Source organism: Macaca mulatta, chromosome 4 (genome assembly GCF_049350105.2).
Source record: "Macaca mulatta isolate MMU2019108-1 chromosome 4, T2T-MMU8v2.0, whole genome shotgun sequence".
NCBI classification, from domain to species: Eukaryota; Metazoa; Chordata; class Mammalia; order Primates; family Cercopithecidae; genus Macaca; species Macaca mulatta.
The window spans coordinates 113,399,900-113,425,805 of record NC_133409.1 but is presented as its reverse complement, the minus strand read 5'-3'; the positions used below and the strand labels follow the sequence as shown (position 1 = coordinate 113,425,805).

The following is a 25,906-nucleotide window of genomic DNA, read 5'->3' as shown; positions in this document are numbered from 1 at the left end:
GTTGCAGTAAAATATTTCCCTCTGCTGTACAGCACTTCCCAAATTCTTATTTATGAAGAGTCATTGTGTTGAAAAAACAAGTATCCCTAAGATTGTCAATTTTGTGATTTGTTATCCAGGTTACCTTACTATTCTATATTTAGATTCTGGGGGAGAAATTTCTCAGTTATTAGGCCTCAGGTCATATTTACACATGAAATTTATTCTTCTCCAAACTGTTATGTGTGGAAAGCATTTTGGCCATTATCAATGACCTTGGAGACTTTTATTCAGATACATTTTCATTGTCATTTAATACAGATAATACAGTATGGTCTACATTTCTTGAAGACCATGACCACATCCTTATTTTATAATCCTAAGGCACAAAGTTGTGTGTGCATGCATGTGTGTGTATGTGTTTGTGTGTTTGGTGTCCAAGGTTTCTGGAATTTTAATTTATAAAATTTATCTAAGGCCTTATAGCACCAGGCCAATGTAGAGATAAGAAAGATGGCATTGAACATCATGGTGTTTTGGGAATGTTTCTGGACCCCAAAGCTTCATGTTATCTCAAAATCTAAATTTATATAAATGTACATAACTTTTAAAACTAGGAAGAATTAATCCGATGACTGATATTTACTATCTCCAATTTCTTTTAATTCCTCAATACCGATTACCCTTTTCAAAGCAAACCCACAATGTTTTCTGTGTTTTCTCAAAGCCCCATTATCTACAGTAACCATATTTCATGTTTAAACTTAGAATAGTTATTTTCTTACTACCGTCAATCCTATTATTGTTTAGATAATTTTTTAAGGAATATAAACCCAAAAAATAAGTTACAGAAAGTTAGGAAGCTTACAACCTATTAGAAATTAAATATTAAAATATATTTTACGACTATTGTCTACTAAATAATTTTTAAGGTATAATACAAGCTGGCTTCAAGGAAACATTGTTAGGGATATCTTGAATAATCTGGCCAGTTAATAAATTTTACAAACAACAGGACTTCATCATTTTTCTAAGCCCATTTCAAAGCATATTTTGCAAAGATTACAGATATTATGTATATTTTGTTTGCGATCACTAATTAACTGTAAGTCTGATCTCTAACACCATGATTTCATATTCTTCATCTTAAGTGTGTAATGAGACATTAAGCTCTATTTCTAAACTCCTTTACAATTCACAATACTGACATATTTCAGTTAATCCTCATAAAGTGCTTATGAGGGGAAAGGCACTATTCTTATTTTGTAAAAGAGGACAAGGTTAATAGAGATGAGGAGATATTATCAAGAGAATGCACCTAATATGGCAGATTTAGGATTAGTCACAAGTCTCCAACTCTGAGTGCAAAGTTCTTTTTACTGCATAATCGCTGATTTTATAAGTGTTATATGAATATGATTATAAATATTAGCATAAAATAATGTCGATGGAGAAATTAAAGCATAATGAAGTTTTGTGATTACTCAAGATTTCAAATAAACTGGGTAGAAAAATACATTTTTCTTAGTTTGTACATGCTATTAGAATTGACAGAAATGCTTGTAATTATAAAAATGCAAACTGTTTTTAGTATACATTTTTATACTCTGACAATGTGGATTTCTGTGGTGCTCTATACTTATAAAACAGTTTCGTGCACATGATCTCATTCTACCCTCAGAAGAAAGAGGGGTTCTATGAGAGGTATCTTCTGAGTTGAATGACTGAGCTTATGATTCAGCCAGAAATTTTGATTCTGAGTTCCATCTTTGTAGAGTTGTGTCATGGTGGTGTCTGCATCCCAAAAATTTGCTCTCAAATTAACGAACAATACGTGCAATCAGAAAGAGTACTGCCTCTACCAAATATGTTAATAAAGTTCCCCTTTCCCTGGACCAGCTACTGAGTTTCCTTGCCTGTGTCCTAAAATTGTAAAACATAAAGGTGGCACCACATGGCTTCAAGCAAATATTTAATCACTCTCTGGGGTAGTTCAACTCTGGAGGTTTCACTGAGTGTGAATAATTTCTGAATACAAACATCTTTGTCACACCAATAACTTAATAAATAATAATCGATACATTTACATAAATCAATTCAATAATACTTAAGTTTACCTGAATTATCAAAGTTACATATCAGAGAGAAAGACACAGGGATGTTCTTGGTTTTAGGATGGAAGCAGAGTGCAATTATGAACAAAGCGGAACTTTAAAAGGGTAATATTTTTCTTTTTTAAAAAAGCACTTCATTGAGGTATATTTGACATAGAAAAAGCTAGGCATGTTTATTGTATACAACTTAATGAGTTTGGAGAGAAATATCCACTCCTAAAACTAGCACCACATTCTATGCCATAAACATATCCATCACCTCCGAAACTTCCACCCTCTTTATTATTTTCTTTTTTGTAATAAGAATACTTAAAGTTAAGATTTACCCTCTTAGCAAATTTTTAAGTATGACACACAGTATTGTTAACTCTAGACACAATTCTATACAGTAAATCTCTAGGGTTTATTCATCTTGTATTACTGAAACTTTGTACCTTTTGACTTATACCTCCCCATTTCCCCTGTTCCCCATCTGCTAGCTACTGCCACTCTATTCTCTGTTTCCATGAGTTTGACTATTTTAGATTCCTCATATAGTACTACTTATACTCCTCATTATATTCCTTGTATAACACTGTCCTCCTTATCTGGCTTACTTAGCACAGTATTCTCAAGTTTCATCCATGTTGTCAAAAATGGCAGGATTTCCTTCTTTTTCAAGGCTTAGTAATACTATGTTGTATGTTTATACCACGTTTTCTTTATTCATTTGTCTGTGGTCATTGTTTCAACCTCTTGGCTATAGTGAATAGTGCTGCAGTGAACATGGAAATGCAGATATATCTTTGAGATTCTAATCTCAATTCCTTTGGATAAGAAGTGGTATTGCTAGACCTTATGGTAGTTCTATTTTTAATTTTTTGAGGAACGTTTATACTGTTTTCCATAGTGACTGTACTGATTACGTTCCCATCAGCCATGTAGAAAGATTCCAAAATTTCTCCACATTCTCATCAACACTGATTTCTTTTTAAATTTTTATAATAGGCCATCCTAACAGGTATGAGATGCTATCTCATTGTGGTTTTGATTTGTATTTCTTTGATTATAATTTATGTTGAGTATCTTTGGTGGTAAACATAGCTGCCATCCAAAGTGAAATTTCTAAGATGCATTTAGAAAACAATAGCGCTAATGAACTCCTAATGGCTAGAGATAATATGCAACTCTCCCAAGGATTTATACCTTTTTTTGGTCCTAGAACCAAAACAAGAAATTTGATTTTAAGTTACTTAAAATTGTTAAAGACGTTCTTGCTGAAGCCCCGTGATCTGGAGAGGCCTCTAGCCCTGCTTTAGGCCTTGAGCTCAAGGGACAAAAATCTGTATTACCTAATTTTATGCAGTGTTTGCCTTCAGATATGTTTAGGGAGTGAATATTGGCCTGAATTTAGAATAAAATTAACAAAAAGTATTTGAGGACCAGTATTTTCACTATGCTAGGAACTTTGACAATAATTCAATTGTGAATGACAGTAATTCAATTGTGAAAGATAATTTATATAAATTTTGTAACAGTACACATAGATTTATTTATAAAATACACTTTAATGTTTTATAGATTGTATGATTAATGATTAAATTTAACAAGTGTATCTTCTCATTTTATTGTAATGCCTAGATAATAAGCACTATTAAATAATATTTGTTTCTTATTCCTGACCTCTAGTTAGGTGAAATTAGACTTTCTAGGACTTCCTGTATAGCAAATTACTGCTTATTTATTCCAAAGTTAGCTCCTCTATTGTATATAATCTAGGGGAAGTGGAAGCATACTTTTCCATTGTAGGCATGGAACCATCTTAAATAGACTTCTGAAATATGAAGAAACGTTTCAAAGTGGTATTTTAAGTATATTAATCCAGATTTAAGAGTTTATCTTAGTTCTTAGACTTCAGATTTTAACTCTTGTCTATGAGAAGACTGTTTCCCAAATGAATATCCCTGTAAAATATTAAAATGTGTGTATTTTTAATATCACAGTGTAACTAAAACAATATTTAACTCATGTGTGCTGACCATGGTACGTGTCCACGTGTCAATATCTTACCTTGTCTCAACTTGAAAACCTGTTCTTAGAACTCACTTGGCTTTTTGTGTATGCAGTGCGTAAAAACATTCAATAAACATATTTTCTTCAATGTTTCGTTTAGTTCCAACTCACATCCTGCTATAGAGGACTCAAAAAAGTAAAAGACGAAAATATTTTAAGAGGTTCAGCAAATACGTGGGAAAGATAATTCTGATTCTTGGTCTGTGAAATTTACTTTTTTTTTTTTTTTAATGGAAATCTATTCTATTAATATCTAGGAAGAACAATCTCTTTTTGAAGGTGACTACATGTATGTATTTGAAATTGCTATTCATTATTGTGAGTTGCTGTGAGCCAATCTTAGAATTGGTTTGAATTCCATCTTTTATTATTATTCATTATAATGATATTAAAAATACGCTGCATATTACTTCTAGAGATAGTCAGGAAGTTCAAATTTTCTAATACTTCAAGGCTTTGGGACAGATAAGGTTTCCTTTACTACGTGCACATTCACTTGGTCAAGTAGAGCTGTCATGTAAATTGCTAAATAGATATTTAATATTTGAAATTAGAGGAATGAAATTAAAGTAAGTAAAACTTACTTTTACTAAGTATATTAACATACACGTGCTCAATCATGCATGTATATTATTTTGAAGGGAATTTTGTTTAATTGGCATTGATTGATCTTATTGAAATCCATTGTGCTTTAACACTAGACATCATAAGATACACAATTCTAAATTATAGAGATAGAGATACATGTTTATGCCTTGTTACATACTCTAATAATAATGACCTGGGTTTAGAAAACACTAGTTCTCTTTATAGAAAATTCGTGTGTAATTTAGCTGACTTTTATTTCTGCCTTGATAGTTGTGTGTTTATTAAATTTAATCTACTTTTTCACAAGGTATAGTATAAAAATTTTTAAATCCTTCACAAAAAATGATTTTCAAAATTACAACACTTCATTGAACTTGGCTAGTTATGAACTTGAGACATTTCCATAGACACAAGCAGCTGACATATTTCGTGATTCTAAATTAATGGGAATAGTGAATTAGTTCCTTGGGGATTCCATTGGCTGTTAGGACCAAGTTGCTTTTGTGTTGACTCCACAAGCAGATACCATGAATTTACCATTTTGCAGCTATGCCATCTGGTAGTCAATATCTTTAATCAACTATTACAAAAATAATCAAGGAAAATGTTTTGTGTTAATGAAATACTAGATTCTGAATATTTTAGGAGCATGTTTTGTTGGGTGTTGCTTATTCCATTAATAATAGTGAAATCTGAGTTATCAAGACCAATTAAGAGTGCTTAGGAGTTCAGTAATATCTTTCAAACAGTAATTACAGGGATAGAAAAAACAAATATAGTTTACAACTAAGTATTTAGATTTTAGATTTTATTTTTTATAAGTCTTTAAGCAAAAGTGTTATATTTTAATGGGTAATGATGAAAACTATTAGAAGCCATTCAGAATATGAAGGAGGTATGATTGTATACTAAACTATATACAAGTATTGTATGCTAAAATAATGAATGTGTTTTTTACATTTACATTTGTTGGCAATATTTAGTAGATAGCTACAAAACTATGTATGACCAAAGTTGGAAAAAGCAAAATTTGTTAAGCTGCAATATCTGTAGCATCCGTTTTATTACAGGATACTGTAAGAGTCCTGGCTGCTCACTGGAATCATCTGACAGACTATGCGTAATATTTATCCAGTACCAAACCAATTAAATTAGATTCTCCATTCAACATCATTGTTCTACAAAGCTTCTATATCATAGAATAGCACTGCTTGATAGCACTGTTTTCATAATAAAGTGTGTTGAGTATCACCATTGAACCTTACCCAGAAACATCAGCTTTTGGTCCTTTGCCTATAAGGAACAATTTTTTGCAGATTGAGTATTCACCACATATATATATTCACCATATATATTTTCTCCATATATATATTCACCATATATATATACACACACACATATATATATAATATGGTGGTTCAACTCCATGTTTCACTCATATTAGATGTATAATATTAATAGATTCACTTAGGATAATATGAGTGAGACAAGGGGTTGAACCACCATATGAGATATTGGGGCATGAACGAGAGAAGAATCCTGAGGAGTAGTTTTCAAGACCTAAGTCAGGTTATTGAGGGATACAATGAACTTTTGTTTTCTTGAAGTGTTTAGGATGAATTTTTGTCATTTTTTTAAACTTCAAAGACTTCTTAAAGTAGCTTTTAATTTAATGATCAATTTTTCTTTTTTGGGGAAATATAATTCGCTTTCTCTGCAAATATCTCAGTGTTTCTATTAATTTATCACAGAATTTCAACATGAATCAGCATTCAGGAAGTCATTAGGCATTTTTACTAAGTTTAAATTATAGGATAGAGTTTTGCAAATTGCAATAATTACCTTTTGAATAACAACATTTGTGGTAGTAGTAATTTCAATTTTATTAATTTTCTGTACACTTATATGTGTTTCCAGACTGATTTATGAGAGAAAAAGGTAGTCATTCATTGTATGAAGTGCATTTGTAGCATACATTCATTCCAGTGATTCAAGTCACAACTTTTGCAACACAGATGTGCATCATTCTGCAATGTACACGCTCAAGCTTATGATATTATAACGCTTTACTTTATAGATTGAAGAAGTAAAGCTTAAAGTGATACACTCTTCTCTTTAACACCATTACACTTTTCATTCTTTTTTCTATTGCACAGGTGATTTGGATTATTATTGGTTGGATCCTGCCACGTGGCACAGCCGGGAGACATCACCTATTAGTTCGGTAAGTTTTCTGGGAAGTGTGTTTGAAGTTTAGGGAATGTGTGTGCTCGTTCATTGTCCTTTGTCTGATATGTGATATCTGCTCCATTATTCATTTGGTAAGGGCAAATATTGATTTCATTTAAGATAGTACAGTTTTGAAGAAAAAAGCAGTTATTACTGAATAATTATAACAAATTTTAAGTTAAGTAAAAAATGATTATTAAATAATGACTGTAAGAAAGATTGAGATGTTGAGTTATGGATATTGACATTAACAAGTCACCATACAGAATCAGTTTTCTTTATATAAGCAGATATATTTTTAAATTTCAATTAATTCCATTTTAGAACCATTTTAAAATGTATACTTATTTGCCAACCACTTTAAGCAACTTTTAGTATAAATTTCTGCTACAAATGAAATATAGTTATAAGCCAAGGATGGAGTCCACTGAAATTTCCTCTAGAGTGTCTTTTAACTGAGGAAATTGCATCATGCTACAACTAATAATTTGTGTCTATAGGAAAGAAAGCAAGTTGTTTACTTTTTAAAAGTTTAATAGGCCTGTTCGAGCAGTTTTAAGTTTACAGAAAATTTGAGGAGAAAGTACAGAATTCCCATATACTTCCTTACTCCACCCCTTTCCACCTGTTTAGCTGGTTATTAACATCTTGCATTAGTGTGGTCTATTTGTTACAACTGATGAGCAAATATTGATGTATTATTATTGACCAAAGTCCATAGTGTACATTAGGTTCATACTTCATGTTATACATTCTGTGGGTTTTAACACATTTATAATGTCATGTATCCACCATTACAGTATCACACCGAATAGTTTCACTGCTCTAAAAATCCCTGGCACCACTTATTGATCCCTCTCTCCTTTCTTCTCCGCTAAGTCCTTGACATCCACTGATCTTTTTATTGTCTCTGTAGTTTTTCCTTTTCCAGAATGTCCCATGGTTAGAATCATACAATTTATAGCCTGTTCAGATTTGCTTCTTTCACTTAACAATATGCATTTAAAGTTCTTCGCTGTCGTTTTGTGGCTTGGTGATGCTTTTTGGTTTGTTTATACCATTGAATAATATTTTTGTCTGGATATGCCCAGTTTATTTATCAATTCCTTAGGATTTAAAAATATTTTTAGGTTGATATTATAAATGAAAATATTTTTCAATAACGATTTCTAAGTTACTCTGCCAGTTGTTCCTATTATTTGTCTTATATTTTATTTTTTAATTGACACATAATAATTGTACATATTTATACAGTACATAGTGATGTTTCAGGACATATAATGTATAGTGATCAGGTCAGGGTAATTAGCATATCCATCACCTTAAACATTTATCATTTCTTTGTATTGGGGACATTCAATGTCCTCCGTCTAGCTTTTAGAAACTATATATTATTAACTATAGTCATCCTATAGTGCTATAGAACACCAGAACTTATTCCTCATATATAGCTGTAATTGTGTATTCTTTAACAAATTTATCCCTATCCTTCCCTTCTCCCTGCCTTCCCAGCCTCTATTATCCTCTATTTTACTTTGTACTACTACGACATCAACTTTTTTTTAGCTTCCACATGTGAGTGAGCATATGCAGTGTTTAACTTTCATGCAGGAACTAACATGTTCCTGGCTTATTTCACTTAACATAATGTTCTGCAGTTCTATCCCATGTTACCTCTAATGACAAGACTTCATTCTTTTTATAGCTGAATGCATTCTACTCTGTATATGTTACTTTTTAAACTCGTTCATGTTTTAACAGCATCCTGTAACGTGGCAGCCATCTAAAGAGGGGGACCGATTAATTGGACGTGTTATTCTTAACAAGAGAACAACCATGCCCAAAGAATCGGGTGCATTGCTGGGTCTGAAAGTAAGTATGCTGGTTTAAAATGTTTCTTAAAGGGTGAATTACACTATGGTCTGCATTCATCAGAGTTTCTGGCAATGATTTTTAAATGTCATTTTAATATTTTATATAATTTTATTGATATAGCATATAGATGTATTAGGAAAATTGAATAAACTTTAGGGAAACTAATGTATTTTTTTCTGACTATAAAGTTCAGGATGATTTCTTGCATTAAGATTTAAATGGAAAGTAGCATAGATGATGTGGACTTTTATTGTAACTTGAGCAGCAACATGAACATTAAAGGGATCACTTTCTAATTACAAGAGTTTTGTAAGAATTTTTTTAAATTAATGTACTTAATAGTGCTCTCTTGTTGATTATTACCGTTAATTACTCCTGTGTGAAATAATTCTGATTACCTCCACTAATGGGTGTGCCACTAAAGAATTGTGGATGAATCTCAACTTTTGGTGATATTCTCTTCATTTTAAATTATATATATTTGAGCCCCTGCATTGGAAGAACTTAAACATAGATTTTAAAATATTCTATAATAAAACTCAGATTTTGATAGTCTTATGGGCCTAGATACATATTTCAGATGAGATGGTCAGCTGCAGAGATGCATTTAGGCTATTAGGCTTTGCACAATGGTAAATTGCTTCCCCCAAATGTCATTTGCTTGGCTTGAATCTAGTCTTTATGGTCATAGACCTACATTTTACTACAGATACACAGAAGAGATCAAGATCTGATCAAGATCTGATATTGACAATGGGATATTATCTTCATGTAGAAATAATAATTCAAATGGTACACATGAATTTGAATGATAAAGAAAAATGAACTTTAATGTAAACTGTCAAACACTTGCTGTTTGATACTAAGTGAGGAAGACCTGGCACCTGTTTTCTAAGTATATGCATTATTTATGGTGCCCTTTTATTGTTAGGTCACTTTAAGACAGGGCTGTTTAATCTTTTGGCTTCCCTGAGCAACATTGGAAGAAGAAAAATTGTCTTGGGTCACACATAAAGTACATCAACACTAACAACAGCTGATGAGCTAAAAAAAAAAAAAAACCTCATAATGTTTTAAGGAAGTTTACAAGTTTGTATTGGGCCACATTCAAAGCCATCCCGGGCCACTTGTGGCCCACTGACAGGGGGTTGGACAAGCTCGCTTTTAAGAAATCAGTACAGACTAGGTGCAGTGACTCATGCCTTTAATCTCAACACTTTGGGAGGCAAAGGTGAGAGGGTCGCTTGAGCCCAGGAGTTTGGGACCAGCGTGGTCAACATAGTGAGACCCCTTCTCTACAAAATTTAAATTAAAAAATTAGCTGACTGTAGTGCCTGCACATGCCTGTAGTCCCAGCTATTTGGGAGCCTGAGGTGGGAGCATCACTTGAACCTGGGAGTTCATGGCTGCAGCCATCTATGATCATGTCAGCGCACTCTGTGGGTGACAGGGTGAGGCCTTGTCTCAAAAAAAAAAAAAGAGAGAAGAAAGAGAGAGAGAAAGAAAGAAAGAAAGAAAAAGAGAGAGAGAGGAAGGGAGGGAGGGGTGGGGAGAGAAAGAAATCTGTACATGAAAAGAAAGAAAGAAATCAGTACCCAAACTTCCTTAGGACACATAGTCATCTCAAATATGAGATGTTTTCTTTTCAAAACTGTTCTCCCAGCTACCTTAATCAAAAATGTAAGTGAAGTGCCAGTGGCTCACACCTGTGATCTCAACACTTTGGGAGACCAAGGCAGGAGGACCACTTGAGCCCAGGAGTTCAAGATCAGCTTGGGCAACATAGCAAGACCTTGTCTCTACAAATAATTTTAAAAATTAGCTGGGCATGGTGGTGTATGCCTGTGGTCTAGGCTACTTGGTAGGCAGAATTTGAAGGATCACTTGAGCCTGGGAGGTCGAGGCTGCAGTGAGCTGTGATCATGCCACTGCACTGCAGCCTGGGTGACAGAGCAAGATCCCATCTCAAAAAAAAAAAAAAAATGTGTTTCGCTTCATTAATGTTTCTACATGCAATTTCAAGTTCATCATAAAAGAATGTAGGATTAATTCCTCAAACTAATAAGCTTATGTTTTGGTATGAGTCTTGGAAACTTATAAATTTGTAATTATCCAGGTTGTTGGAGGAAAAATGACTGACTTAGGACGACTTGGTGCTTTCATCACCAAAGTAAAGAAGGGTAGCCTAGCAGATGTAGTTGGACACCTAAGAGCAGGTAAAGTTTCTTTTTTTAATATTTAAACAGTGTTTTCTCCATACATGAACATGAGTTGGTGGTTTTCAATTTGGGGTTAGTTTTATACATACATACATACATATATATATGTATATATGTATCAATGAAGTCACTAAATTTTAATGCATGAATACAGATTTTTTCCTGATATAAATATTTACCAATTGCAATAGTAGGTAACTCTACATCAGCAGCAATCTGGAGAGTAAGGATAGGAATCTTCTTTATTTATATAAAAATGAAAAGATGTAAAATATAGAAGAATTACTCATTTTTGGAGATGACATCATAATATTGCTACAAAAGTTGAAATCTAAAACAATTTGTGAAAAAAAAATTATATCACTATTTAGTTATTTAGTTTATATTTTAAGCTACAGTAATTACCAAATTTTTCAGAGCAGTCCTGAAACACTTATTCAGGAGCAGTGTTTTTAGTAAAACATAATCATTATAACATTTCTTACACAGATTGTATAATAAAATATTAGTTAATTTAAAAGTGGCATATACTGTACTCATGCAGATGTGCTGCCTCTTGGTATTTAGAAATTTATTTTTGTTGCCCTATAACTGAACATGGCACAATGGAATTATTTAATATATGTTAATGTATCATATTTTAAATAGTAACACATTTTAAAATATATTTTTAGTAAATAGTTAACTTTTCATTTTTGTTAAAATCACATCAAAATATTTCTTCCAGTTGACTTTACTGCAGAGCTTAGGAGAAATATTTTTGTTAGATGGCTGTTTATTTGCCAGACAACTATAAAGGAAACACAGTTGGCTAAGCTGTGGAATTAAAGATTAATAACCCATAACACAGACTACATTTCCAGGTGATAGTCTTAACTTTTAAACCTTAAGTTAGTGATTCTTGAAAACTTTGGCAAAATATTATAGGACTCTTAAAGACTTTTCAGTGTGTTTGTTAACCAGGATATCCATTCAAAATCATTTTATTTTTTTTTCTTTTTCTTTTTTTTTTTTTTTTTTTGAGACGGAGTCTCGCTCTGTCGCCCAGGCTGGAGTGCAGTGGCGCGATCTCGGCTCACTGCAAGCTCCGCCTCCCGGGTTCACGCCATTCTCCTGCCTCAGCCTCCCGAGTAGCTGGGACTACAGGCGCCCACAACCGCGCCCGGCTAATTTTTGGTATTTTTAGTAGAGACGGGGTTTCACCGTGGTCTCGATCTCCTGACCTTGTGATCCGCCCGCCTCGGCCTCCCAAAGTGCTGGGATTACAGGCGTGAGCCACCGTGCCCGGCTTTTTTTCTTTTTTTTTAATTTGACAAGGACTTGCTGTGCAGGTGTATAGGAAGAAAACTCCATACAGATGGATTTTTCTCCATCTGCTATATGACTTTGAATATGTATAGAGATATGTTACACTGTTATTTCTTATGAAGTACCAGTTATGATTCAGTAGGAAAATAACTCATTCAGGGTTTATTGTGTCAGTAAACTGAGTGTGTGTTTATCTAATGACTCAAAAATAAGCCTCAGAAAGTCTGAGAATCTCTTGTTGGCTAATGTAAGATAACTTTAACTACAGAAACCTGAGTTTGCAGACCACATTATAAACATTATATACACATTATACACACATTATTATGTTTTAATGGGAAGTTACTTAGGAAGTAAAAGAAGAGGGGTGTTCTATATAAAATATCTGTTAATGATTCATTTCAAGAGCCAAGAGCCCGAGAAACTTAAATCTGAAATGTTAAAAGCTCAGCTTAACTATAAAGCAGACAAGTGTACTTTTCATTCTAAGCAATTTATGTATTTGAAGAAAGTAAAGTGATTTTACAGACTCAATCATATATCCTATTTGATTTACATTATAATTTAGGAACTGACTAAATATTTGCATATTTGCAAATAGAATTATTTGCATATAAACATCTTTAGCCAGTTTTTAAAAAATCAATGTGACTTTTATTTAACATTTGCAATCTTGCTTTAATCTTGCAATATCTTTATCCAGTACTGCCCCGCTTCAAGTCTATGCACTGTACTGCTACTTCATTTAACCTTGTAAAACACAAAAATGACACTGACACTCTCTTTATTATGAAGATCCTTCAGTGTTTCCTAGTTATCATTTGTTCAAGTCAAAGCTCTGTAGCCTTGTCCTCTACTAACACTTTCAGCTGTCCAGGATGTTGGTCCACCTGTAGGTTCCTGTCAGGCTGTTTCCCACCTAGAAGACGTGGTCAATGACTCTTGTCTACCTAGTTTTCTACTCCTCCTGTTGAAGGCCTTTCCATCCTTCACAATTCATCTGAAGTTGCCTTAATTCTAAAGTGGTTCCTAATATCTCACCTGGAACAATAACTAATTACTATGTTCCTGGCACCACTTGACTCTATTTCTGGTTCTCAAATGAACTTCTATTGTTGCATATAAAATATTTTATTAAAGTTATTTGTTTCTGTATCATTTCTTCATGACCAAATTTAAAGACCAATAAAATGTCATTTTCATCTTTGTACCCTTGTTGTCTACATCCCTGCTTGATTATCTACACATAAATAATGTTAAAAAAAAAAAGCATTCTGGTTTAGGAATTATTAATCTGTAAATAAATAAGCATATGTATTAAGTTAATTTATATTAAAAGTTATGTGTCCAGGTTGCTGCTTATGAAAAGGAGAGTTTTAAAATGCAGTGCTTTTGCAAACTGCTGGTTGCAACTTATTATTGGGTAGTAAAATCAATTTAATCGTTTGCACCTACCACTTTAAAAAATTGAAGTAGAACATAATAAAATAGAAAAATCAGGGTAAGTATTGTTTTACAAATTTTTTAGTGTATATATATATGTATGTACTCATATAATATGAATGTGTATATATACACACACACACGTATATATAGTGTTCATATTATATATGTACAGGACCATGATGTCAACTTTGTTTCTTTTCTTGGTCAAAAAATTTTGAAGGCACTCTTGATGTATTATAAATTTGTAATTATCATTTTTCTTTTCTTTTTTTTTTCTTTTTTTTACAGTGAAGTATGTTCATTGCCTATTTGAAAAGCTTTTCTAGGTAACAGCTTAGGGCAGTCTATTAGAATTGGTGGCCGGGCACCGTGACTCACACCTGTAATCCCAGCACTTTGGGAGGCTGAGGCGGATGCATCACCTGAGTTCAGGAGACCTGGCCAGCCTGGCCAACATGGTGAAACACCGTCTCTACTAAAAATACAAAACTTAGCTGGGCATGGTGGTGGATGCTTGTAATCCTAGCTACTCAGGAGGCTGAGGCAGGAGGATTGCTTGAACCTGGGAGGCGGAGGTTGCAATGAGCCGAATCACGCCACTGCACTCCAGCCTGGGCAACGAGAGTGAAACTCTGTCTCAAAAAAAAAAAAAAAAGAATTGGTGATTACCATAGTATCTTACCAAACCAAAGCAGCATCATGTACTTTTCACATATTTGCTTTTTACTCTTCAGTGAGCAAACAACTGGAAAATATAATTACTTTAAAGTAATACTAGCAAAGCAATTTTCCTACTTTTATTAAAAAAATTCTAGCTACACATTGAAAAGATTTTATGCTTATACTTGGCTGTAAAATGTACACTGATGATATTGACCCAGTATGTCAACACAAATTTACTTTGCTCATAAAATGTTCTAGATACTGAGAACAACAAAATAAGCATAAACATCAACAAATTAAGACACCTCAGTGCATCAATGAGGTTGGAATATTTCAGCTGAGACTACCATTTTGAATTGAAGGGTCTAAGGCAGAGAACCATTTGGTACTACAACTTCTTAAATATTTATGAAAATAAATAGTTTTTTTTTCACGTGACCTATGGTGTGAAAACCGTAGTTAAAATAATAACTATAAGTTGTTAGCCTGTATTTTTTTAACGCAACATCTTTTAGCTCCCTTTGATTAATCTTAGAATATTTAACAAACTACTACATACTATATTAATGTTTTGTTAAAGTGTTTTCTACTTGTACTTTAATGTTCACAATATAGATTATGTATAGTATATATGTGTTTTGAACATCTGGAAGTGGGTTAACTGTCATGCAACAGTTTTACATCTGCTTGCTTTGTAATTTTGCCATAGCTACCTGCGTTAACTGATGGGTGTGAATTCAAATCCTTTCATGCATTTTTATTCTGTTGTGCATCTGGTGAAGACATTGAAGCATGACTTGTAATTGGGAAATTCATGCTAACAAATATTAATTGCTCTTTCTTCCAAAAATAAAACAGGATTTATGCACAGTTTAATAAGAATATTTCAAAAATAGAGCCGCCTACATTTATTATATAGAGGGCATGCTGCTAATTATTATTTTTTAATGTTTCCAAATAGGCTGTGCTAATTCCATCCCATAGCATGAGATTATTTTTATATGATTTCTGGTATATCTCAAAAGACAAAGGTAGTTTTGTATTGTACTGTTTCCAGTCACCAATAATATTCTGGGGGAAAAAAAGAAAAACAAAGAAAAGAAAAAGTGTTTAGAAGAACCATTTAGCTGACATTATATGGCAATCAATTTGCTTTTGAAAGCAGAGCCTAGACAATTAAACTATTTGTATATGTTTTGCATTTCTTTGTTAAAAAAGAGAAAAGATACGAAAAATAAACAGAATATATAAGGTAAAAAAATACCCTTTTTTTTAAATTCAAGGGGATGAAGTTCTAGAATGGAATGGTAAACCCCTGCCGGGAGCTACAAATGAAGAAGTTTACAACATTATTTTAGAATCAAAATCAGAACCTCAAGTTGAAATTATTGTTTCAAGGCCTATTGGGTAAGGCTAAAAAAACTTACTTCTTAAGTTTAGTAAATTACATGTATTAGTAGGGTTTTAAAAAGAATTTTATACATTCATACAGTACATGTTAACATGGATAGTTTTTTCATCAATTATGGGCATACATTTTTAGATCATTAAAAATTTCTTAATTTTTTAACTGGAATACTGAGTTTACTTCACTACATTTTAGAAGCTCCACACTTTAATAATTGTAATATCAAAAAATATCAATATGTACTTTTTGCAAGAGAAATATAAAGTAAAATTTTCTTTTAATGGCAGATATATTTAAGTAATTCTAATTTAATAAGTAGTATTTCCTTTAAGAGAGACATTAACAAACTCCTTGTGTTATTTAAAATATTAATGATTTCATATGTCTACATGAACTTTTTATTATTCTACTAAAGAATAGAACATTTTTTTCTGTCTCTTTACCCGTGAGTAATTTCAACTTTTATTTAAAATCAAGCAAGTAGTATTAAATATTTTAACATTTTAATTGGTCATAATGATATTTTTAAAACCTCAATTTTCTGTACAATTTAATTATCTATAGCCAGTGGGATATTTTCTATGTATGTATATAGATTTCCCCATATCATTACCTTTTTTTGGCAAACCCACATGGTCCAAAATAAATATTCATTTTGCCAGTCTGTAATTTTTAAAGACATTTTGAACTGTTTTATTATACTTGGCTTAATGTTTAAATGTATTCTTGGAAATGATTCTTTTTTTCCCTATTCTCCAAAATATAATACAGCCATTACTTCAAGGCTTTTTATGTTGAAAAAGTGCTAACCTTTAATTTGTATTGGCCTCTCGAATATATGTCAATGCAAAACATACAAGAAAATATAATTATCATAATTCTCAAAGAATGAAAATGTATGATCATATATCAAATAATATTAATATATAAAACTCTAAAATAAAGGCAAGCTTTTAACCAATTTTAACTGGTGATTATTAAGAGTGAACACTGAAGACATTTGCAAAAGTGTTGTACATTTCCATGTAGACTTTTAAAATAACAATACTACGATTTATGCTAGTTTTACATGACGTATGTTCTAGTGCTGAGGTAAATATAAGGCTGGAAAAGAGGTAAGTAAATTGGAAAATGAATCAAAAGTATGAAAGCTAAAGTTTAGAATCAAGCATTGTGCACTTGCCAAATACTTTCAAATATATAGTGGTTTAAAAGTCAACAACTAAAACAGAACTGATTCATGGTGACTTAAAAAAGTAACAGACAATTAAAGTAGACTGGAGTAACATTATTTTTACTTTTTATGAAAATTAATTAAGAAGTAATCATCTACACAGCCAAATTCTAAACACATTATAGATTATAGAATTGAAATGAACATAGAATACAAAAATTATAGTTTATAGATTATAGAAGTCAAAGGATGTGGAATACAAAGATTATAATTGAATCAGAATCAAAGGTGATACCAGCTTTCTAATAAATACATTATTAGAATCCTAGAAAAATAATTTTAGCTACTTCTTTTTTTTTTTTTAAGACATGGTCTTGCTCTGTTACCCAGGCTAGAGAGCTGTGTTTTAATAATAATATTTAATGTAGTTCTGTTTAGCAACTATAATTAAAGGAAAAAGAAAATATTCATAATTTAGTGGCATAGTGATTTCAGGAATCATTCTAAATATAACTTGCAATCACATTGATCAGTACACACTAAGAGGCATCAGCCATCTTGAGGTATTGACTTTTTTTGTGAACCCACCAAATACAATATCTTTGACCTTTATGCTTTTAATTGTTCCCTAACTGGTAGGTAGAACTAATAAAGAATTCCACTGGATATGTAAACATCCAGTGGAAATTTATGCCTGAAAATATTACTGAAGCAATTAACATGAATAAATTTTAACTAAAAGTCACTTTGACATATTTTCAACAACTTCGCCACCATTCTTTTTTCACAAGACGCATAAATTCCAAAGTTTGTACCTGGCTTTAGAGTTTCAAATTCTGATTCCATAATGGACTATGAAGCTGATTTTTTAAGAAGTTATACTATCTAAAAATTGATTGTTCCTCGATTTTTTTTACAATTTACTTTTATTTGCTTACATTAATTTAGAAGAAAGTAGCAGAATATAATTTTTTGTGTGCTTTAGGTATTATAAATTAGTCTCTTAATTATAAATTCATTCAAATGACTTTATATAAATGTATAGTCATACAAAAATATATAATAAAATATATAAAATACACAACTTAGGCCGAATTGTCATTTTTAAGAAGTATAAATTATAGTTGGTTATGAGAATTACTTTGCACAAAATAGTCAAAATGACAACTCCAGAGAACAATCAAACAGGGAAAACTCTTTTGTTTTCATTCCCCCAAAAAGTGAAAAAAAAAGTGAAGTTAGGTCATAAGGTAAGTGGTTAGAAATTCTTAAAAAATATGCCGATAATGTTGTTGGGACTAGCTAACTCCAGTCTGCTTTAATATGTCATGTTAATACTTGCATATTGTTAATCTTCTTAAATTGATATTAAAACATCTTTGAAAAATGAGAAGTAATATAGTCCTATGCAGTATAATACCTAAGCCAAGGTGATCTAGGGTTCTTAAGGGCACAGTGGGTAATGGATTAAGTTGAGACTATAGTACATATATTTCTTCAGAGTAATTTATCAGTGTGGCAGGAATGGGTGGTCTCACAAGTCACTTTCTAACCATATAGTAAATAGCCATATATTTAGCTAACTTCAGTATAGAGATATGGATCTCTATAAAGGGCATATATGTGCATATGTATTATATATTCACATATATAAAATAATTTGGCTTTTTTGTTGCAAGCTTGAACCATTTTTACTTTCCAAAGCAACTCATCCTTTTCATTTAACTTTGCCCATGATATTCACCATATCATTTTTTTATTGAGATGTTCCCATCCCTTTCACTCAGTAAACTCTTTCAGATGTGTTTGTAAAGCATATTACTGATTTGTAAAATTTGTGTCATTTTGATTTCCTAGAATTGAAGGAAAGTGTTACCTTTAACATTTTTTATTTCCAAACCTGCTGTTTTGGTAGTAAAAATATTGTGGTGATTTTAACCACAATATTAGTCTGATTGTTGTCATGTTAAAGTATTTTGCTCTTAAATATATAAAAACTTTTTTATTGCAGTTTTTTTTTGTGTGGTGTTTGACATTCATGCACATTAGTAGTTGCCTTAATAGTAACTCCTATTCATTTCCACACCTGTAAAGACCCAGCAGGATTTTTCACATCACATAAAATGGGCTATGATTGCCTCAGGCAGGGTCATTTAGCTAATGGGATTTTCACCATATCCTGTTTCTTTTAGTGACATTCCCCGGATTCCTGAGAGCTCCCACCCTCCGCTGGAGTCCAGTGAGTATAAGATTTCTTTGTTACTATAAAAGTATTGAACTAATTGAAAGTAAAGATTTCTAATTTTCTTTAGTTATTTGATATAATGAATTGGGATTCCTATACTAAAGATGTCTCCATTGGTACTAGATGTTGGCAATGATGCCAGTAACTGGAAATCCAAAGAAGTTCTACTTTAAGATTTTTCTTCCTCTACTTTTTTATGTGGTTTAAAGAAAAAAAAAATCTTTACTGGGAATACTCTTCAGCATCATAACAGTCAGGACCCTTACAGAGCTTAATATATCAGGAATAGTTCTATTTACATAAACATTTATTGTGATACTGGATTATTCAGTTTGATTGCTAAGCAGCTCAGTCTCAAGAGCAGCCTAGTGAAGAAACTAGGTAGGCACTTTAACAAATAATTGTATTACCAAATAACTGTCTTGCTCGTCCGTGTGAAGAGACCACCAAACAGGCTTTGTGTGAGCAATAAAGCTTTTTAATCACCTGGGTACAGGCAGGCTGAGTCTGAAAAGACAGTCAGCGAAGGGAGATAAGGGTGAGGCCGTTTTATAGGATTTGGGTAGGTAAAGAAAAATTACAGTCAAAAGGGAGTTGTTCTCTGGCGGACAGGAGTGGGAGTCACAAGGTGCTCAGTGGGGGAGCTTTTTGAGTCAGGATGAGCCAGGAAAAGGAATTTCACAAGGTAATGTCCATCAATTAAGGCAAGGACCTACCATTTTCACTTCTTTTTTTTTTTTTTTTTTTTTTTTTGAGATGGAGTCTGGGTCAGTCACCCAGGCTGGAGTGAGTACAGTGGTGCGATCTCGGCTCACTGCAAGCTCCGCCTCCCGGGTTCACGCCATTCTCCTGCCTCAGCCTCCCGAGTAGCTGGGACTACAGGCGCCCGCCACCACGCCCGGCTAATTTTTTGCATTTTTAGTGGAGACGGGGTTTCACTGTGTTAGCCAGGATGGTCTCAATCTCCTGACCTCGTGATCCGCCCGCCTCGGCCTCCCAAAGTGCTGGGATTACAGGCGTGAGCCACCGTGCCTGGCCCATTTTCACTTCTTTTGTGGTGGAATGTCACCAGTTAGGGCAGGGGCAGGGCATTTTCACTTCTTTTGTGATTCTTCAGTTACTTCCGGCCATCTGGGTGTATATACATGCAAGTCACAGGGGATGCCATGGCTCGGCTTGGGCCCAGAGGCCTGACAATAACAAAGTGTGTGGATTGTTTTTAGAAATGAATGGGTAAACTTCACTAAACATAATGGGTCAAGGGATTGTGAAACCAGAGGGTTGAAGGAGTTATCTATATGGGAATTAAAGTCATTTCTGTATGAGAGAAGATGATATTGTGTGCAATAAAGTATAGACAATTAAGTTTTCAGTGATAATGCAGAAGTGACCCAAGTATTTTCTTTGCAATGGATGGGAATTAAGTTAATACTTGGACTTGATTCCCGAGATGTTCTTACAGAACCCAGGTTATAGAAGTAGAGAATAAAAGGTGATTTAGGGGAAAACCAGTGATAGTGATTAGAAGGGAGAAGAAAATATGAAAGTAGGATAAACAAGGAAACAGACACTAGGCTAGGTTATCATCTAAAATGCATACCATCATGTTCTGCTAGAGGTGTACCCAGTTTTGGCTTTGAGCTTTCTGATGATCAATACAAAGAAGAAGTGGGACTAATTGCATAATTTATATTATTGATATGATTAAAAAATACACTGATTGCCATAATATTACAAACAAGCATTATTAGAAATAACAGCGTTCCTGTAGTGAGACTCAAGGAAATGTATTTTAAATATACCTGGGAAAATACACACAGTAACAATTTTATAGAGCTGTTTTTTATCACTAACAGTTTTTGGAGGGCACAAAATATGACATGAGAATTAATTTGTAGTTATAGAAAAAATGTGTGCATTGCACATACTCAGGCAATGCTTCATAAACAGTATTTCTCAATGAAGCATTGGCTAAGTTTGAATGGTGGTGAGTTCAAGGTTATACTTTCTAGATTAATAGCCTTCTATAAACACTCTATATTGCTCTGTGTGTCAGGGTATACTTGAACAGTGAAGAACTCCACCAAGTGGCCGAGAGGAGACCCAGCCTCCTTCGTGTGAAGTTGAAGCAAATCACTAGTCGTGAATTACTTGAAGTAGCATTTTCAGAGGTTCAAGATACTCATTTATAAGATCAAAACTAAGATAGATGGTATATCTGATTTTAAAACAATGACAAAATCTGGTTTAGATGTGGTTCATAAATTATATTATGTATGCATTCGTTTTAATTTCTCAGTAAGAACTTTAGGCAAGATAATTAGTGTTAACAGGAACTATCTTCCTTATCGCTGAAGCAGACCTTTACCCATATGTGAAGTCATACAAGAGTCTGTGTAATACCATGCACTCCAGAAATGTAGATCAATTCTTTCCAATTGAAATAAGCACAACACTTCATTATATCATTCTTAATATTTCTTAAATAGACAATTAACTGAAGACAAAATCTACCCTATTAAAAGTAGGTTCTGTTATCAGTGGTAGTAATTATGGTTTTATGCAAATACGGATGCATTTAACATTTTATTAAAAATATTTTCTACACTTACAAATACTACCTTTTTTTCTTATTTTAGGTTCAAGTTCCTTTGAATCTCAGAAGATGGAAAGGCCTTCTATTTCTGTTATTTCTCCAACAAGTCCTGGAGCTCTAAAAGATGCCCCACAAGTCTTACCAGGGCAACTTTCTGTATGTATTTTTTGTACATGTTGGAGACTGTTAGTATTTGCATATACTGTCTGAGTCTGTCTTTAAATACGTTCCCCTTTCCTTGAAGCCTGCAATACATAGTCATTTAACACCATAATCTACTTCATTAGTTTTTCATGAATTTTTTAATTATTCCTTTATTCATATATTTATTCAGAAATACTTACTGAGTGCTTGCAATGTGCCAGATACTCTGAACATTAATTGATGAATGGTAACATAAGTAAATATTCATATTTTTGGTGTAAAAGTTTCTAAGGTAAATAATTATTTACACATAATATTAGGAATTCATGCCCCATTTATGTAACAACCTTATGAGCCTAGAGCCTGAAGAGCCTAAATTTGGAATATTCTTTTTAACTTCCTAAGGCATTTGGCAAAACTCTTCATTGCCACTGAAAGCTCTCTGAAAAAGCTACCATTTTCTCACTATTGCCTTATTATGTGATCTGGGGAAACCTGGAGTGAAGAAACTAGGGTTAAGTATAATGAAGAGCCATATATTTGTAGATTATGTTGGAAAATGTTATGTTGATATTATAATTTAAGGACTTCAGACTATTTGTTTCAAGTTGTTATACAGAAAATGACCTTTTGCTCCTCTGATAATGTGTGGATTTCTGTGGTCTGCCTTTGTGGTTTTCTCTTGGTTTTAATGAGACAGAGAAGATATATATAAGCTTATTTCTCTAGGGCTTTTATGGTTTTAACTTTTATTTTTAGTATATTGAATATCTTTGTAATACCCTTTGGGTTTATCTGCCCTGCCATCTTTTTCTTCAGTGTATGTGTAAATCTCTTGTATTCTCCACATATTTTAAAAGAGGATGGAAACCTATTCTGGTTCTGTGAAAACCACATCTTAGGTATCAAGTGGGAATCAGACAGATCCAGGTTTGAATTCTTAATCTGTGCCTTACCATGAAAAGCTAATCCTATGTTAAATTAGTTTATTTTGTTATGATGACTCTCAGATATGTTCTAACATATACCCATTAACAGCATATGCTTACTCAAACATAGAATGAGAAGTAACTTCTAAATTAAAGGAAAAAAATTAAAGGTGATGACATTGTTAAAGTGTCATCACCACTGCCAGGGCAGATACTGTAATGACTGATAAAATCCAATTCTTATGAGTTTGGCAGGATTTTAGTATGTTACTTCCCCAGTATTCTTTGGTCTACTGTCATGAAATCTTGGTTAATAGAAATATCATTTGGCCTTCTTGTAGTTTGAAGATATCGTTTGTGTATTGTATCCTTTGTTTTTTCCTCCTTCTCTCATGAAAAATAACGTGTAATAGGTTAATTCTAAAAATTAAATGAGGGCTTGGTGCAGTGGCTCAGGCCTTTAATCCCAGCACTTTGAGAGGCTGAAGAGTTCAAGACCAGCCTGGGTAACATAGCAATATCCCCAATTCTATAAAACAGTTTAAAAAATGGCCAGACATGATGGTGCACACCTGTAGTTCCAGCTACTTGGGAGGCTGAACTGGGAGGATTGCTGGTTCCAGGAGTTTGAGGCTGTGTAGTGAGCTATGATCATGCCAGTGCATTCCAGCCTGTGACAGAGTGAGACCATGTCTCCAAAAAATAAAAAAAAATGTGAGAAAAAATACCAGGAAATACTTAGCAGTGCCTGTATAAAATAGGCCCACAGTAAATATGTTTTATGATCTCTTCTAATTCTTTGTATGTCTTATTCCTAATATCCAAACTCTTTTTTTTATTTTAACTACCTGTGACACCAGAAAAAGCATTTAGTCACGCTATAATCATTTAGACACATATAATCCTCAGACTCTTATTTTTAACATTTAAGAACAATAGTAATGATTTTATATCTCCCTCTTCCCTTAGTTTTTTGGAAAAATTATTATTAGTTTTATTTTATAAAATGATATGTGAGAATGTACAGTAACACTGAAGGCCTGCCAGTTTTACGTTATGTTTAAAGTACTCAAAGAGCAAAGTAAAGTTCTGTGTGTTTATGCTTTCAAATTGGTATGTTTTTAGAAATATCTGTTTTGCATTATATTGTAATTCAAAATTTCCTCCTTTAAATATAACTTTAATTTTGTTTTACGTAAAATTGTAATGCTTCATGATTTTTACAAATAATTCCTTTCCTCATTGCTTCTAGGTGAAACTGTGGTATGATAAAGTGGGACACCAGCTGATTGTAAATGTTCTGCAAGCAACAGATCTACCTGCTAGAGTAGATGGGCGTCCTCGAAATCCCTATGTAAAAATGTATTTTCTTCCAGATAGAAGGTAGTGAATAATTTTAGAAAAAAAGAAAAATCCTAAAATCTATACTAATAGAAAAGGTAGAATTTTCTCTTTTGGGATATTTTTAAAAAACATAATAGATAATTCTTTCTGAGGAGATAAAAGTACATTATCTCTGAAAAAGGAAGTCCCTCAAGCCTTGTGTTGGAAATATTTGAAAATAATCTGCCAATTAAAAAAGAAATCTATTACCTTGTTTATAGACATATTAGTCTTTGATAGCGACACATCATTTAGAATGTACCCTTGTATGTGTCGCTATAATTACAACTGCTGCTTATATTGTAATTGAAGTTAGATTATTGAACTCTAGTATCTTTTTATAGACTTTCAATGAGTTATAAGTTAAAATAATATAAATATCAATGGCAGTTTTACATGTGACTACAGTAGATGGCAGCAAATACTTGCTTTTTCATTTACAAAACATACTTATTTTTCAGTGATAAAAGTAAAAGGAGGACCAAAACAGTAAAGAAAATACTAGAACCAAAATGGAATCAAACTTTTGTCTATTCACATGTACATCGTAGAGATTTTAGAGAACGAATGTTAGAAATAACTGTGTGGGACCAACCCAGAGTGCAAGAAGAAGAAAGTGAATTTCTTGGAGAGGTGATGTATATTTTAAAAACTCAAGTCAAATAGTTAATAAAGTTTTGTGATATTTATTACGATTGCTGTTACATTATGTTTTGATAAAGGTACTTGATTTAATTTGAGAATTACCCTCTCAGATCCTCATAGAATTGGAGACAGCGCTTTTAGACGATGAACCGCATTGGTATAAACTTCAGACACATGATGAGTCTTCACTACCTCTGCCTCAGCCATCACCTTTCATGCCAAGGCGACATATTCATGGAGAAAGCTCTAGCAAAAAGCTACAAAGTAGGTTAAGGTTGTTTTAGTTGCCACAAAGTAATTATGCTGTAATGATCTAATTAGTGATTAATAATTCAAGATGTTTTTGTTTTTCAAATGTTTTATTAGAGATCAAAATATTGGAAAATTGTTCATTTTTATGAAGAATCTTGGCAAAACTGTTTCTACATTTTCACAATGAAAATAATATAGCATAGCAGAGTAATTCCAGAGCTGAAAGCCAAAAACCTCTGAATTAAAATTCTTGCACAGGGCCAATTGAGCTGTTGATTATTGACTGATGGAATAATTTCTATCATCATTGGTGGGTTGCTACATGTGAGGTCTTAATAACTTTATAGTTCATAGTTTTTTTTTGTTGTTTTTTTTTTCCCCCGAGAGAGTCTCACTCTGTTACCCAGGCTGGAGTGTGTTGGCATGATCTTGGCTCACTGCAGCCTCCGCCTCACAGGTTTAAGCAATTCTCCTGCCTCAGCCACCAGAGTAGCTAGGATTACAGACACGTGCCACCACGCCCGTCTAATTTATTTTTGTGTATTTAGTAGAGATGGGGTTTTGCCATGTTGGCCAAGTCTGGTCTTGAACTCCTGACCTCATGATCCACCCCACTCGGCCTCCCAAAGTGCTGGGATTACAGGCGAGAGCCACCAT

General features: G+C 33.0%; 1 protein-coding gene across 28 annotated transcripts in view; it reads left to right on the top strand.

Moving 5' to 3' along the window:
• RIMS1 (regulating synaptic membrane exocytosis 1) overlaps nucleotides 1-25,906 on the top strand; it is a 491,022-nt gene that overhangs the window by 313,366 nt on the left and 151,750 nt on the right. For all 28 annotated transcript variants that reach the window (XM_077999766.1, XM_077999761.1, XM_077999757.1 and 25 more), the window contains 9 exons: nucleotides 6,890-6,957; nucleotides 8,724-8,834; nucleotides 10,954-11,053; nucleotides 15,757-15,880; nucleotides 19,248-19,294; nucleotides 21,940-22,052; nucleotides 24,222-24,352; nucleotides 24,814-24,985; nucleotides 25,108-25,261. In XM_077999766.1, coding sequence (XP_077855892.1) covers nucleotides 6,890-6,957; nucleotides 8,724-8,834; nucleotides 10,954-11,053; nucleotides 15,757-15,880; nucleotides 19,248-19,294; nucleotides 21,940-22,052; nucleotides 24,222-24,352; nucleotides 24,814-24,985; nucleotides 25,108-25,261 — 1,020 coding nt within the window. The remainder of the gene's footprint in view (nucleotides 1-6,889; nucleotides 6,958-8,723; nucleotides 8,835-10,953; nucleotides 11,054-15,756; nucleotides 15,881-19,247; nucleotides 19,295-21,939; nucleotides 22,053-24,221; nucleotides 24,353-24,813; nucleotides 24,986-25,107; nucleotides 25,262-25,906) is intronic.